Consider the following 13,167-nt stretch of genomic DNA (forward strand, 5'->3'; position numbering starts at 1 on the left):
ATACTATTTGAAAGACACAGGTGGAGACACCACAGAACCAGTGTGTGACCATTGTTTATTTCCTCCAGAGGAAAACCCGTTCGACATTGACGAGAAGCCCATGGAGCTGGACGAGAAGGAGGGAGCAGAGAAAGATGAGGAGGGAGGAGCTGAGGAGATGGCTGAAGATCAGACGGACAAACAAGGAGAGGAGGAAGGCCAGGAACCCAAGACTGAGGAGGAAGAGGGAGGTGGAGGAGAACAAACAGAGGAGGACAAAGAGTCACCCGAGGAGGATGAGGAGAAGGATGAAGGACGGGAGGCAGGGAAAGAGGAGGACATGGCCATCCCTGCAAACGAAGGCCAGAAACCAAAGGTTGTTTGACGAAGAGAAGAGACCTTCTTGCACATTGGGAATTCAGATGTACCTAGAGCAGGTAGTTTTGCTAGTCGGGTGTTTAACGCCTTTCTTCGTCATTGCCCACAGGAGGAGGAAGAGGAGGGAACGGGTGAGGATGAGGAGCAGCCAGAGTCGGCAGAGAGGAAGGAGCACAACACGGCCGGTCAGACGGGAGAGGAGAACGTCCAGAGTGAGACGGCCGTGGAGCTGGCAGGAGAAGCATCCGAGAGAGACCAAGCTAAAGAGGTACACACCCACCTCGCCCAACCCATTCACAGCCCATGTAAATGTCTAAATCCACACATTTGACCCTCTTGTTTTGTTGTGTTGTTGTCCAGGAGCACGGTACCGGAGCAGCTGATGCCAGTCAGTCAGAGGGGCACGAGTCCAAACTCATGGCAAGGATGTCCTCTCAGAAACAGAGCCAGAGCAAGACACAGGTATGTCTGGTCAACGAATCTCTCCGGCCCGGTGTCAAACTCATTCCACGGAGGGCCGAGTGCCTGCGGATTTTCGCTCCTCTCTTGTACTTGATTGATGAATTAAGGTCACTAATTAGTAAAGAACTCCACTCACCTGGTTGTCTAGGTCTTAATTGAAAGGGAAAAACTAAAAACCCACAGACACTCCAGCCCTCCGTGGAATGGGTTTGCTCTGCAGTGTGTTCTTGAGTTGAAGTGAGACCGAAACATTTCAAAACGGGCTCAAAATCCGTTTTTTTGTGTTTTAAGATGAGCAATATATTTCTAAATGGGTTCTAATTCCGACCTGGCTGTTCCAGAGCTTCAAGAGGAAGCCTGGGCGGGCGGACAACGAGCGCTCGACGGGCGACTACAACGAGCGCATCAGCAAGCGCCTGCGAACAGTGGAGAGCAGTACGGAGAAGACGCAGGAGAACAACCAGACTGAGGCCCAGCGGGAGTCGGACCTGTACGAGCACATCAAACAGGGAGAGACGGCCTACGACACGCAGACATACGGTGAGGCAGTGATCGCACCACAGAACACTGAGCTGCACAGATATCCATCCCGCGGAGTTCACTTCACACTTTTATCCTCGTCCTCGAAGACGACAGCCGGTAACGTTCTAAAACCATCGTGTCTCTTGTCATGTTACAGATGTTGCCAGTGCAGACCAGCAGAAACCAGCCGGAGCCCCCCAAGAGGAGGACCAAGAGGATGAGGACATTGCTATGGATACAGAGGAGCAGGAAAAGGACCTGCAGGCTGTTGAGGCCCAGGAGTTGAAGCCAGAGAAGCTGGAGTCGAACAGAGCATCACAGAAAGGTGCCCCAGCCATCTACTCATCTCGTGTGTGTGCGCGTTTGCGTGCGCTTGCCTGTTGTTAATGTGTCTTACTGTGTCTGTTCCCCACCGTAGGTCTAGACAGCGGAGAGCTGGAGGCTCAGAGGCAGTGTGAGGGGGACGAGGAGAGGCCAAAAGACACACAGGGTCACAGTGACGAGGAGCACCCAGAGAGGAGCACAGAGTCTACCTTCCACACCGTCCCAGAGCTGCTGATGGACACACTGCAGGTACCCGAGAGATGATCCGAGACCTGCTTTGTGCTCTACTACTAAAGAAACGGATCTGCCAGAAAGCTCTGGCGCGCTCTGTATAAGATTAGCTGAATGTCTTGTGTGTCCCCAGAACCCAGTCCGCGACCCAGAGGAACTGAGGAGGGAGATGGAGCTGCAGCTGGAAGCCTGGATGAAACAGGCCCCTGGAGAACGGGAGGAGGTACCAGCACTTTGGATGTCCTGCAAAACATTCCTAATACCGGAGACTATTTACCCTGTCATTCTCTGTTCCCATTACCTACCACTCGAAGTTCAGATCTCTGTGTGCAACTAAGATGTGTAACTCATGCCGTGGTCTTGACCTACAGGAGAGTGCAGCGGCAGCCATGTGGCACCAGTACCAGACGTTGACCTCGGCCCTGTCCCAGCAGCTGTGCGAGCAGCTCCGTCTCATCCTAGAGCCCACGCAGGCGGCCAAGCTCAAGTGAGTACCTACCGCAACCCCTAGACGATCATTCAGGGAGCATGGTCATTGGTCAACTATTAGACAACACTCAGACTAGAACAGGAACAGGCTTTTGCAACCTTTTCTATTCATTCATTCATTTCTATTTTTTTTTAATCATTTTTTTACATTTTTAATCTCAGTACAAATATTAGCACTTTTTAAAATTTATTCTGTTTTCTCGCTGTGTCACAGAGGAGACTTCCGCACAGGGAAGCGTTTGAACATGCGGAAGGTGATCCCTTACATCGCCAGTCAGTTCCGTAAAGACAAGATCTGGCTGAGGAGGACCAAGCCCAGCAAGAGAGAGTACCAGATATGTTTGGCCGTGGACGACTCCTCCAGCATGGTGGACAACCACTCCAAACAGGTACAGTAGGCCTTCTCAGAGGGATGAGTGGATACAATAACCTTAGAGCGCGGGCCAAAACCGACCCGCAAGGGATATTATTTGGCCCCCCCAAAGTTTTTAGCAAAATAAAAGAATCAAATCACCAGGAATTAAGCTAAAAATGAGTTTAATTTAGGAAATCTGTTGATCAAGTATTCTCACAAATAAAATAAAAAGAGACCTGATTGTGTCTCAATGTAATGAAGGTATGAAATTATCATTTTCAAATACTATCTCTTTTTGGTCCCCCGAACAGCCGCTCCGAGTCTAGTTGCCTTAGTCATTTTGCTGCAGGAACAATGTATGAATCCCAAATGGCACGCTATTCCCTTCATAGTTCACGACTTTTGATCAGGGCCTCATAGGTGTCTGTTCAAAAGTAGTGCCCTATATAGGGAATAGAATGCCATTTGGGAAACAGACAATGTCTCATTAATGTCTCACCTCTGTCTCCCGTGTGTCACAGCTGGCCTTTGAATCCCTGTCTGTTATTGTCAACGCTCTCACTCTCCTGGAGGTCGGGCAGGTGTCCGTGTGCAGGTGAGAGGAGCGGCCCTCTGTAGATAAATGAATATTTATGTCCGGGTGTTGCTCTTCCCCAGACAGTGCTGTTACATTTGTGAAATGTTTTGGTTGTCACCTCAGCTTTGGTGAGACGGTGCAGCTGCTCCATCCGTTCCAACAACAGTTTAACGACCAGTCTGGCGCCAGGATACTGAGGCTCTGTCAGTTCCAGCAGAAAAAGACCAGGATAGCCCAGGTGGGGTCCCGCTTTTTTTTTGTTTTGTGCTTGATATCTTTGTTTTCATGAACTGAACGCCTTCCAGGCCCATTTGTTTTACCGTCTGTGATATTAGATCACATCTATTTAGTGGGCTACTCTTGTTTGAGACTGACCGCCACATTGTGCTCATGTCCTTCAGTTCCTGGAGACCTCAGCCAACATGTTTGTAGCAGCTAAGCAGCACAGCCCTGGATCCATGAACACAGGTAATGCATTGCGGTGGTGCAGAAGCTCCCTTTCACTTGATCAATGCAATAAGAATGTTTAATATGATTACCGTACAAGAGAATGGCCTCCCCTAGTCCATTCTTCATTTGCTAATGTATTCAAGTGGGTTTAGAGCCCACTATCCCTGACAGTAATGAGTTTACATATTAATCGATGCCTGATGATTGCATCGTACTCTGAGCCTGTGGGGTTCCGTGCCCTGGTTGTATTTGATGTCAAACAAACAAGCCCTGAGGGAAACAGTGGGAGAGTAGGGGAGGAGCAGAGCACAATGACTGTTATTCAAAGGCAAGGTATTGTTCCTACTACAGTGGTCCCCTGGTGAAGCTAACATGCCCTCTATGGAGCCGTGGTGAAGATCAGAGCTGGTATCTGAGTTCTCACTGCTCTCCCTCTGCGGCTCAGAGGACTGGAACCTGTACACAGACACCCAGGGCCATTGTGGTGCCAGTGTAAACTGACCGCCTCCTCTTTCTCTCTCGTCTCGTCCCCCCCCACACACACACACACACACACACAGAGACAGCCCAGCTGCTGCTCATTGTGTCGGACGGCAGAGGACTCTTCCTGGAGGGGAAGGAGAGGGTGACGGCGGCTGTGCAGGCGGCTCGCAGCGCCAACGTCTTCGTCATCTTCGTGGTGCTCGACAACCCAAACTCCAGGGTAAGGGACTTAAGCCGATTTAGATGGAATCCATGTTATGTATCAATGACTGTGGATGGTAATGCAACATCTAATGTACATGATACTTGTTACATGATATTTGTTAATGTGAATAATGAAATCACTACAAGATATGATGTTCATATAGAACTATTCCCTTAAATATAACTATTGGTGTTTCCTTTGTCATTTTTCGACAGGATTCCATCCTGGACATCAAGGTGCCCATCTTCAAAGGTCCAGGAGAGATGCCTGAGATCCGCTCCTACATGGAGGAGTTCCCCTTCCCTTTCTACGTGATCCTGCGGGACGTCCACGCCTTGCCAGAGACCCTGAGTGACGCACTGAGGCAGTGGTTCGAACTCGTCACGGCAACCGACCAGTAGAAGCCATCTTAGAAGGCAGCAACCAACCGCACAACGGCACTCTGCTGCTAGCCTCTCGACAGCACACGGACTCAAAAACAAAACAGGACTCGCAAAGAAAGACGGACTTGGCCGCTGTGTATGTGCCTTTTTTAAATCTCGTTAGATTTTTTTTTACTGTCATTTCAGTAGACTGTAGAGTTTGATAGCGACTTCCGCCATTTAGTCCTTGACTTCAGACCAGGGGGATTCTGGAAGTTCCTTCGTAATGTAATAAGCATCACTTTAACTTGCACGTCTGTAACAAACGATAGATGAGGATACAAAATGTGATTCCCTTCTGTGTAAACAACCTCAGTGAAGAGATACTGTACCTCTTTCCCCTGTGTAGTATATAACCCCTCCATGTTGTGTGGGATGTTTTCAGTGTTACATGCTCATCATCAAGTCATTCTACTTCCATGTGAACACCTCAACTGATAGTGTGTGGAGCGGGCAGTAGTGCTGCGATGAAGTTGTTTTTTGACAACTGTTTTGCAAAGAGCAGAAAAAGAAGAAAAGCACCCTTTTTCGTTATGTCGTGGCAAAACAAAAGCATGCGGATATGGTCTCGATCCATTTCGAAAGTAATCCCAAAATTGTGCCTTGAAGAAACGTTATTGCATCTCACTTTAACGCCCATGTGCTTATAAAATAATCCGTTGTTTACATGGAAATGATCATTCTGCCCCAATGTGTTATTCATATAAAGCTTAACCCTCTCTCTCATTAAAATGTCAAGGTTTTGGGAAAATTTAAGCACAAGGACTGCTAATAACAATTTTGATAAACGCTCCAATCGATACCATTTCTCTGGTCTAAGAGGCATATCCACTACATCTTACTGTAGATAAGGTTCATTCACTGACATGAAGACACCATTAGGAAATGTCATTGCTGTGGCCATATGGAACACCGATGTAACTCAAAGTAAACGTGATATTCATGGAAGTTTTTTTTCTTCATACCATCCATAAATCACATCATATGACATGATACATTGTATGATGATAATAAACTTTTTAATCTGTGTTTTGAGCACATTGTTTTATGTAATATGTACTGTATTTGGTAGTAGCCAATGTGCATACAGTATTGGTTTATGGCCCCTAAAAGAAATATATTTTCAATAACCCTCCACCCCACAAGAGGGCGACATTTATATTTATCTATGTTGACTGCCAAAACCGGTCAGCTGTGGAGCTGCCTCTACAACCATGTTTGCTACAATTCACATCATGGCTAGCTCAAGGTTACCCGCGGCAGCACTTACATTAAAACAGGTAATACATATTTTGTCGGTTTCATGACCTGTAAACCATGCGGTTCGAGTACTACTGCCAACTAGATAGTATTCTCTTTCATTCACACTTGGGAAATAGCCATGGCAGCATGATGAGCTAGCTAGCTAACGTTAGCGTTTCAGCAGCAGCTCTAGTTAGCTCATCTGACAATTTGGTCTTACGTGTAATATCCTCACTGCGTCGCTAATACTATGCCTTTTTTTGTTAACGCTTTCTCCTTCAGCAGATTGCTCTGCTAATATGATTGTTGATAAATTAGCCAGGTAACTTGCCAGCGAGCTTGTTTGTTTTGCTTCCTCTGGTCTATATTTCTACAGTTTATACAGAGGCAGAAAGTGTTGAGTCTCTACAGAAACATGATGAGAACCATCAGACAAGTGCCAGACGAGGGAGACCGAAAATACCTGCGGGATTGGGCGAGAGATGAGTTCAAGAGGAATAAAAATAGCACAAATCAGGTGAGATATGGTCTGAAATGACGTCATTCTGTGTTCAACCCCTGTTCTTACCTTCATGGTCTCCGTATTGTCTAGGACGCCATCCGAATGATGATCACACAGGCAAACATGCATCACGATGAGCTACAGTCATCCCTTGCATTGGCTAACGTTAAGAAGTAATGTCACCTGTCTGGGGCTGAAGTAATCCACCGATTTCTCCTGCAAGTGAATGCCAGAAGCTTTTCTATGCTGCCTCAAATGGACCGTGAAAGCCATTGGAATCAGTACTTGGACAGTACTTACTGTGGAAGCACCTTGGCATTTGGCCAGACCAGCTCGTTGCAGGTTCATAATGTGATTTGGACCATATGAAATCTGTCATGAGGAGTCCTATATCAGATGATTGCCATCAACATGTCCATGTCTAGCAGTGGTGACGCTTTCAAATCACTTTTGAGGAAAGCTGTGTGAGCCATGTGTGTGATGCCATTTGCAATCATGTCTGACATAATACCCTCGGTCTCATGTTGGGCTATTGTAAAGCTGTTTGTGTCCAGAGGATCCTCATGAAATGTTATGTACATGTTGAACATAAAACAATGACAGTTGTTTTTTTACAAAATCAATTTGAGATCTATTTTACTACACAGAATGTGTGTTCATATCAACAAAGGCATCAATGTACACGACTTCACACCTGAACAGGACAAATGTCACACATGAGCACTAACTAATACACTGTTTGCACAGGTCTATTTCAGAAGATTAAAAACAGACTTTCCACCATGCAAACGGGTTCTTCTTAACAGTACCTCGTTTTAGTGCTAAGGACAAGCGGTAGGGTGTTACGGTTTTTACCATTAAAGAAACATACATTAGTGGGTTGGAGTAAAGGTTATGATTACTAAAGTTTTCTTAATAGTTAAGCCATTGCCAGTTTGGCTGTATTCTCTTGAGTTCTGTTACCCTTGTAAGTCACATATCTGTATGAAAGCTTTGCAGTAGCGTATTCTACTGATATTTTAAGCATCCTGGTTACCTCAACTATTTCCGCTGTCTGCGTTTGTCTTTCTCTACTCTCTCATTGAATACACGTGAAGAACGTCACGAAAAATATGACCCACATTTTCCACAAGCAAACCTCCAGAATCTTTCACATAACAGGCTTTCTCATCACAGGATAAAAAACACTGGAGTATTGGCATGTTGACTTAATGACCACATGACACTGTGCCCAGGTGTGTGCGTGTACCAGTTCTGTGATGGCCCCATGACATAATACATTATAAATAACTATCAGTAAATCTACTAGGGGTTTTTACAAAGCAGGAGCTGCCCAAAACAAATGAATAACAAGACCACATTATACTGAATAGTCTTGGCATGCCATAACATGCCTTTAAAATAAGTTACTATACAGATTATTTTCTACTGTTGCATGACATTATTTACCAAAAGTATTACATATGCTAAATTCAGTCAATGACATTTTTTTGGGTCGGTGGGTCCAGTTGATCTGTAATGAGCTCAGATGATGATTTTTTTGCTGTTCTGAAGGTGTAGCTCTATACTCTGCAGTGGTGTCCCTGTGTTAGCTGTCGTCGTGCCTGTTAGTCCTGAGCGTGCGTAGCTCGTCCTCCAGGTAGGTGATCCTCTCCACCAGGGCAGCCCTGTCTGCCTGGGCCCTCTGGTCCGCCTGCCACCTGGCCTCCTGGATCTTCCTCTCATACCAGTGCTCCATCTGGGTCGACACCGCCTCAAAGAAGTACTGTGTCACCTCCAGGGCGTGCATGTTCTCCCTCTCCTGTGCAAAGCCCTCCCCCCCACCTCTCTCCACGGCTCTCTCCCCAAACACCCCCAGAGTCTGAGTCCCCTCGGCCTGCCCCACCGAGGCCCCCTTGGCCTTAGTTCTGCCCTGGGAGTGCCTCTTGTGGTGCTTGTCCCTGCCCCGCTCCCTGTCTCTATCCCTCTCCCTGTCGCAGTCCTTGTCCTGCCTGGTGCTGCAGCGGCGCTCGGTGGCTGGGGACAGGCTGCTGGCCCGCTGGTTGTTGCCGCCTCTGCTCGGCGCCAAATCCAGCAGTGCCATGTCCTGCAGTCCCTGGTATGGCCTGCGGGGGTCAGGAGAACACAGCGAGCGTTCCTTGGGCCGCACCACTTGGGGAGATGGGGACAGGGACTTAGCGGCAGTTGGGGAGGAGATCTTTTCTCGCTTGTGATGTTTACCACCGTCTGGGAGATTTCCGAGAGCCAATTATTAAGTGAATTAGAATTAAAAAGTCAACCTTAGAGCACGGCACACAATAAATCATTTATGATTATTCAAATTAGTTCCAGTGAGATTGCCATCTTCAAATGCAGTGTGATAGATTAGGATGATAAATTAATTAACCTGCCAAAGGCAACTTTATATTTTGAGCATTTCTGTGAAAATGTTCTATTTGGGCAACATTCTCTGTTATTTACTTCAAAAAAAAAGGGTATGACCTAAGAACAATATATTTAGATTACGTAACGTTTACATAAGCCTGTATCTGTGTTAAATGAGTTCTCCCTCCATTGTGTGTGCGTTCGTGCATGTGCATAAGAGTAGTAATTCGGAGCGCTGGCTATTTCACTGAGTTCTGTTTTGAACTGTACCTGGAGAGCTGTCCACCTGAACCCCAAAGTTGTGATTGGCTGAGTGGTCCTCTGTGGCGGCCGCATTGGGGTCTCCCTCTGTGAGGTCAGTGGTGTGGGGGGCCAGACACTCGATGCTGCACCCAGGCCCTCCTGCAGGCAACACAGTGAGGCTCCCAGGGGCCATCGCACACAGGCCTTCAGCCATGGACGAGGACTGACGCAGCTTGGCGTTGCGGGGGTCTCCAGTGACACGCACCTCAATGTTCTGGAGCTTGGCCAGGCACCAGTTTCTCAGCTCGCTCACCACTGATGCCTGCTGGAAGGGCAGGCCAAGACAAGAAAAGATTTTGTGACGGAGATACAGCAGGGTAGATACAGCGCCTTCGGAGAGTATTCAGACCCCTTGACTTTTTCCACATTTTGTTAGGTTACAGCCTCATTCTAAAACGTATTAAATTGTTTTCCCCCCTCAATCAATCTACACACAATACCCTATAATGACCCTTAATACCCTATAATAACAGCCTTAATCTAAAATGAATGAAATAAAAGAAAATCCTCTGCAATCTACACACAATACCTCATAATGACAAAGCAAAAACAGAAATACCTTATTTACATAAGTATTCAGACTCTTTGCTATGAGACTTGAAATTGAGCTCAGGTGCATCCTCTTTCCATTGATCATCCTTGAGACGTTTCTACAACTTTATTGGAGTCCACCTGTGGTAAATTCAATTGATTGGACATGATTTGGAAAGGCACACACCTGTCTATATAAGGTCCCATAGTTGACAATGCATGTCAGAGCGAAAACCAAGCCATGAGGTTGAAGAAACCAAAACATTTCTGCAGCATTGAAGGTCCCCAAGAACACAGTGGCCTCCATCATTCTTAAATGGAGGAAGTTTGGAACCCCAAAGACTCTTCCTAGAGCTGGCTGCTCTGTCAAACTGAGCAATCGGGGGAGAAAGGCCTTGGTCTGGGAGGTGACCAAGAACCCGATGGTCACTCTGACAGAGTTCTAGAGTTCCTCTGTGGAGATGGGAGAACCTTCCAGAAGGACAAACATCTCTGCAGCACTCCACCAATCAGGCCTTTATGGTACAGTTGCCAGAGAGAAGCCACTCCTCAGTAAAAGGCACATGACAGTCCACTTGGAGTTTGCCAAAAGGGACCTAAAGACTCAGACCATGAGAAAAAAGATTATCTGGTCTGAAGATTAAACTCTTTGGCTTGAATGGCATGTCTGGAGGAAACCTGGCACCATCCCTACAGTGAAGCATGGTGGTGGCAGTAGCATGCTGTGGGAATGTTTTTCAGCGGCAGGGACTGGGAGACTAGTCAGGATCGAGGCAAAGATGAACGGAGCAAAGTACAGAAAGATCCTTGATGAAAACCTGCTCCAGAGTGGACCTCAGGACCTCAGACTGGGGCAAAGGTTCACTTTCCAACAGGACAATGACACTAAGCACACAGCCAAGACAACGCAGGAGTGGCTTTGGGACAAGTCTCTGAATGTCCTTGAGTGGCCCGAACTTGAACACGATCAAACATCTCTGGAGAGAGCTGAAAATAGCTGTGCAGCAACGCTTCCCATCCAACCTGACCGAGCTTGAGAGGATCTGCAAAGCAGAAAGGGTGAAACTCCCCAAATACAGGTGAGCCAAGCATGTAGCGTCATACCTAAGAACACTCAAGGCTGTAATCGCTGCCAAAGGTGCTTCAACAAAGTACTGAGTAAATGGTCTGAATACTTATGCAAATGTGTTTGTTTTTTTTCATTTCTAAAATTGATAAATTAGTAAAAAATTCTAAAAACCTGTTTTTGCTTTGTCATTATAGGGTATTGTGTGTAGATTGATTGAGGGGGAAAAACAATTTAATACATTTTAGAATGAGGCTGTAACCTAACAAAATGTGGAAAAGGTCAAGGGGTCTGAATACTTTCTGCACTGAACAAAAACATAAATGCAAAGTTTAAAGTGTTGGTCCCGTGTTTCATGAGCTGAAATAAAAGATCACAGAAATGTTCCATATGCACAAAAATCTTATTTCTCTCATGTATTGCACAACTGTGTTTACATCCCTGTTAGTGAGCATTTCTCCTTTCGCCAAGATAATCCATCCACCTGACAGGTGTGGCATATCAAGAAGCTGATTAACCAGCACGATCATTACACATTGTGCTAGGGAAAATAAAAGCCACTAAAAATGTGCAGTTTTGTCACACAACACAATGTCAAAGATGTCTCAAGTTTTGAGGGAGTGTGCAATTGGCATGCTGACCGCAATTATGTCCACCAGAGCTGTTGCCAGAGAGGTCCAGGACCAAGTTTGGGGAAACCCTGTTCTAGAGGAGGATGAGCTGGCCAATCAGCTGTCTACATGGGTGAATATTTTTAATGACCGGTATACGCCCACACCATTCTGTTGTTGGGGTACGCACAGACCATTCCAACATAAAAATATGCTTTTTAACATAGTTTTCCTTCCCAAATTGTTTTAATTAGCTATTTCACTCATATAAGTCATTACAGGTCATATTTCATAGAAATCTGGAAACACTGGACAGTTACTTTTTAAAGCATTGTTAGCTATGTTAATATTTTAACGACAACCTTGAATTAAAAAAGTTTAATGACAGCACGTGACGGTATAGGAACTAGTGTTAAGTCCATCTGAGACCCGCCTCTCTTGCGGTGTTGAGTGAGTTTGACACTGCTGTTAGTATTACCTGTCTCTTCTCCCCCTCCTGTCTCTCCTGCATGGCCCTCTGGTCGATCCTGTGTTGGCACTCTGTCCTCTCCGCTGAAACTCTCTCTACTGTCATCTTATCTAGGGCACGGATCTAGAACCACACAATCACAAACCACATAGTTAAATGCCAGAGCCTGATAAAGCTGTCATGGATAATGCAAGACGCCGGTTGTGAAACAAAAGCTCACAGCTGCTTATGACTTTAGTAACATTACACTTCATTTCATTAATAGGCAAAATCAGCAAATTATGAATGCATGCCTGCCCCACATCCACTGCTGTGACTTCAGAGGCTTGTGGGATGTAGGTCGAAAACTATCATTTTCAGTTTATGTTGCAAAAAAATTGAAAACGCCCTAATGAACAGGACCCTGGTCTACTGCGTACCTGATGTTTGTTCTTGCGGTCCAACTGTCCCATCTTGTTGTTCATCAGGTCCTGCACCGTGTGGATCTCCGTCTTCATCTCCTCCTTGGTGGCCTCCAGCTGGTTCTCCAGCTTGATGATCAAAGGCTCACAGCGGCAGCCATTGATAGGTGCCTGGGACACAGAAACCAACCATGGGCACTGATCCACTTGATAGCAGACACAAACTCAGTCTGAAATTGTATTAATTACTAAGTATGTAAGTCTTGTCCGAGCCAGAGTGGCCCATAGGACAGGAGCCTATCATGTTTATGTAGCGTGAGGCAGCTAGATGTACAAGTACACCTCCTGGACAGGATGTTAGTCTGTCGCAGGGCCTTGCTCCGACTGAAATATGTGTCTTCTACATAGAAGAATAGAGCAGCAAAGCCCGTTACAAGGTTTCAACATGACAGAAAATCTCTGACAGTAGCTACTTTCCCAGTGCTTTCACAGCAACACACTTTAAATGTGAAGTGAAATCATAGCATCACATGAATAATGTCAAACAAAAGCACAGGCGTCTGTGTGCTCTTTTCTATCTACCTGCATGATCTTGCCATCCTTGCCGCGGTACAGAGTGTACAGCTGATAAGCCTTGTAGTTGTGAGGCGGGGGCTGGGGGGAGGAGCCACGCAGTTGGCCCCGCCTCTTCTTTCCGTGTTTGTTCTCTCTCCGGCGGAGGGGGTCGGAGAGCGAGGGCTGCAACGACATCACATATTCCATCTGTTTAAATATTGATAACGTTTCTCACCTGGGTAAAGA

At 46.3% G+C, this 13,167-nt stretch overlaps 3 protein-coding genes across 9 annotated transcripts in view; 2 read left to right on the plus strand and 1 right to left on the minus strand.

Moving 5' to 3' along the window:
- LOC115139584 (midasin) overlaps window positions 1-5,906 on the plus strand; it is a 52,766-nt gene extending 46,860 nt beyond the window's left edge. For all 3 annotated transcript variants that reach the window (XM_029677136.2, XM_029677138.2, XM_029677137.2), the window contains exons 88-101: window positions 69-355; window positions 467-625; window positions 718-819; window positions 1,161-1,359; window positions 1,499-1,666; window positions 1,760-1,914; window positions 2,030-2,119; window positions 2,268-2,383; window positions 2,600-2,774; window positions 3,262-3,335; window positions 3,441-3,555; window positions 3,719-3,785; window positions 4,328-4,470; window positions 4,671-5,906. In XM_029677136.2, coding sequence (XP_029532996.2) covers window positions 69-355; window positions 467-625; window positions 718-819; window positions 1,161-1,359; window positions 1,499-1,666; window positions 1,760-1,914; window positions 2,030-2,119; window positions 2,268-2,383; window positions 2,600-2,774; window positions 3,262-3,335; window positions 3,441-3,555; window positions 3,719-3,785; window positions 4,328-4,470; window positions 4,671-4,856 — 2,036 coding nt within the window. In that variant the 3' untranslated portion in view covers window positions 4,857-5,906. The remainder of the gene's footprint in view (window positions 1-68; window positions 356-466; window positions 626-717; window positions 820-1,160; window positions 1,360-1,498; window positions 1,667-1,759; window positions 1,915-2,029; window positions 2,120-2,267; window positions 2,384-2,599; window positions 2,775-3,261; window positions 3,336-3,440; window positions 3,556-3,718; window positions 3,786-4,327; window positions 4,471-4,670) is intronic.
- Window positions 5,907-6,059: 153 nt separating this feature from the next.
- lyrm2 (LYR motif containing 2) lies at window positions 6,060-7,244 on the plus strand. The gene is made up of 3 exons (XM_029677144.1): window positions 6,060-6,157; window positions 6,496-6,636; window positions 6,712-7,244. Exons 1-3 carry the CDS (start codon window positions 6,092-6,094, stop codon window positions 6,796-6,798), a joined length of 294 nt encoding a protein of 97 aa, XP_029533004.1. The 5' UTR covers window positions 6,060-6,091; the 3' UTR covers window positions 6,799-7,244.
- ankrd6b (ankyrin repeat domain 6b) overlaps window positions 7,241-13,167 on the minus strand; it is a 47,863-nt gene continuing 41,936 nt past the window's right edge. For 3 of the 5 annotated variants that reach the window (XM_029677141.2, XM_029677142.2, XM_029677139.2), the window contains 5 exons: window positions 12,949-13,104; window positions 12,385-12,537; window positions 11,975-12,088; window positions 9,256-9,553; window positions 7,241-8,847 (listed from right to left, as the gene is read on the minus strand). In XM_029677141.2, the coding sequence (XP_029533001.2) occupies window positions 8,210-8,847; window positions 9,256-9,553; window positions 11,975-12,088; window positions 12,385-12,537; window positions 12,949-13,104 (1,359 nt within the window). In that variant the 3' untranslated portion in view covers window positions 7,241-8,209. The remainder of the gene's footprint in view (window positions 8,848-9,255; window positions 9,554-11,974; window positions 12,089-12,384; window positions 12,538-12,948; window positions 13,105-13,167) is intronic. The other 2 variants (XM_029677143.2, XM_029677140.2) reach the window with 1 other exon arrangement.

Source organism: Oncorhynchus nerka, linkage group LG13, assembly GCF_034236695.1.
Source record: "Oncorhynchus nerka isolate Pitt River linkage group LG13, Oner_Uvic_2.0, whole genome shotgun sequence".
Taxonomy (NCBI): Eukaryota; Metazoa; Chordata; class Actinopteri; order Salmoniformes; family Salmonidae; genus Oncorhynchus; species Oncorhynchus nerka.

Coding starts and splice junctions, on each gene's coding strand:
- lyrm2 (XM_029677144.1), top strand. CDS start 6,092: ATGTTTGCTACAATTCACATCATGGCTAGCTCAAGGTTACCCGCGGCA. Junction 6,158..6,495: donor CAGCACTTACATTAAAACAG/GTAATACATATT, acceptor ATATTTCTACAG/TTTATACAGAGGCAGAAAGT. Junction 6,637..6,711: donor ATAAAAATAGCACAAATCAG/GTGAGATATGGT, acceptor CGTATTGTCTAG/GACGCCATCCGAATGATGAT.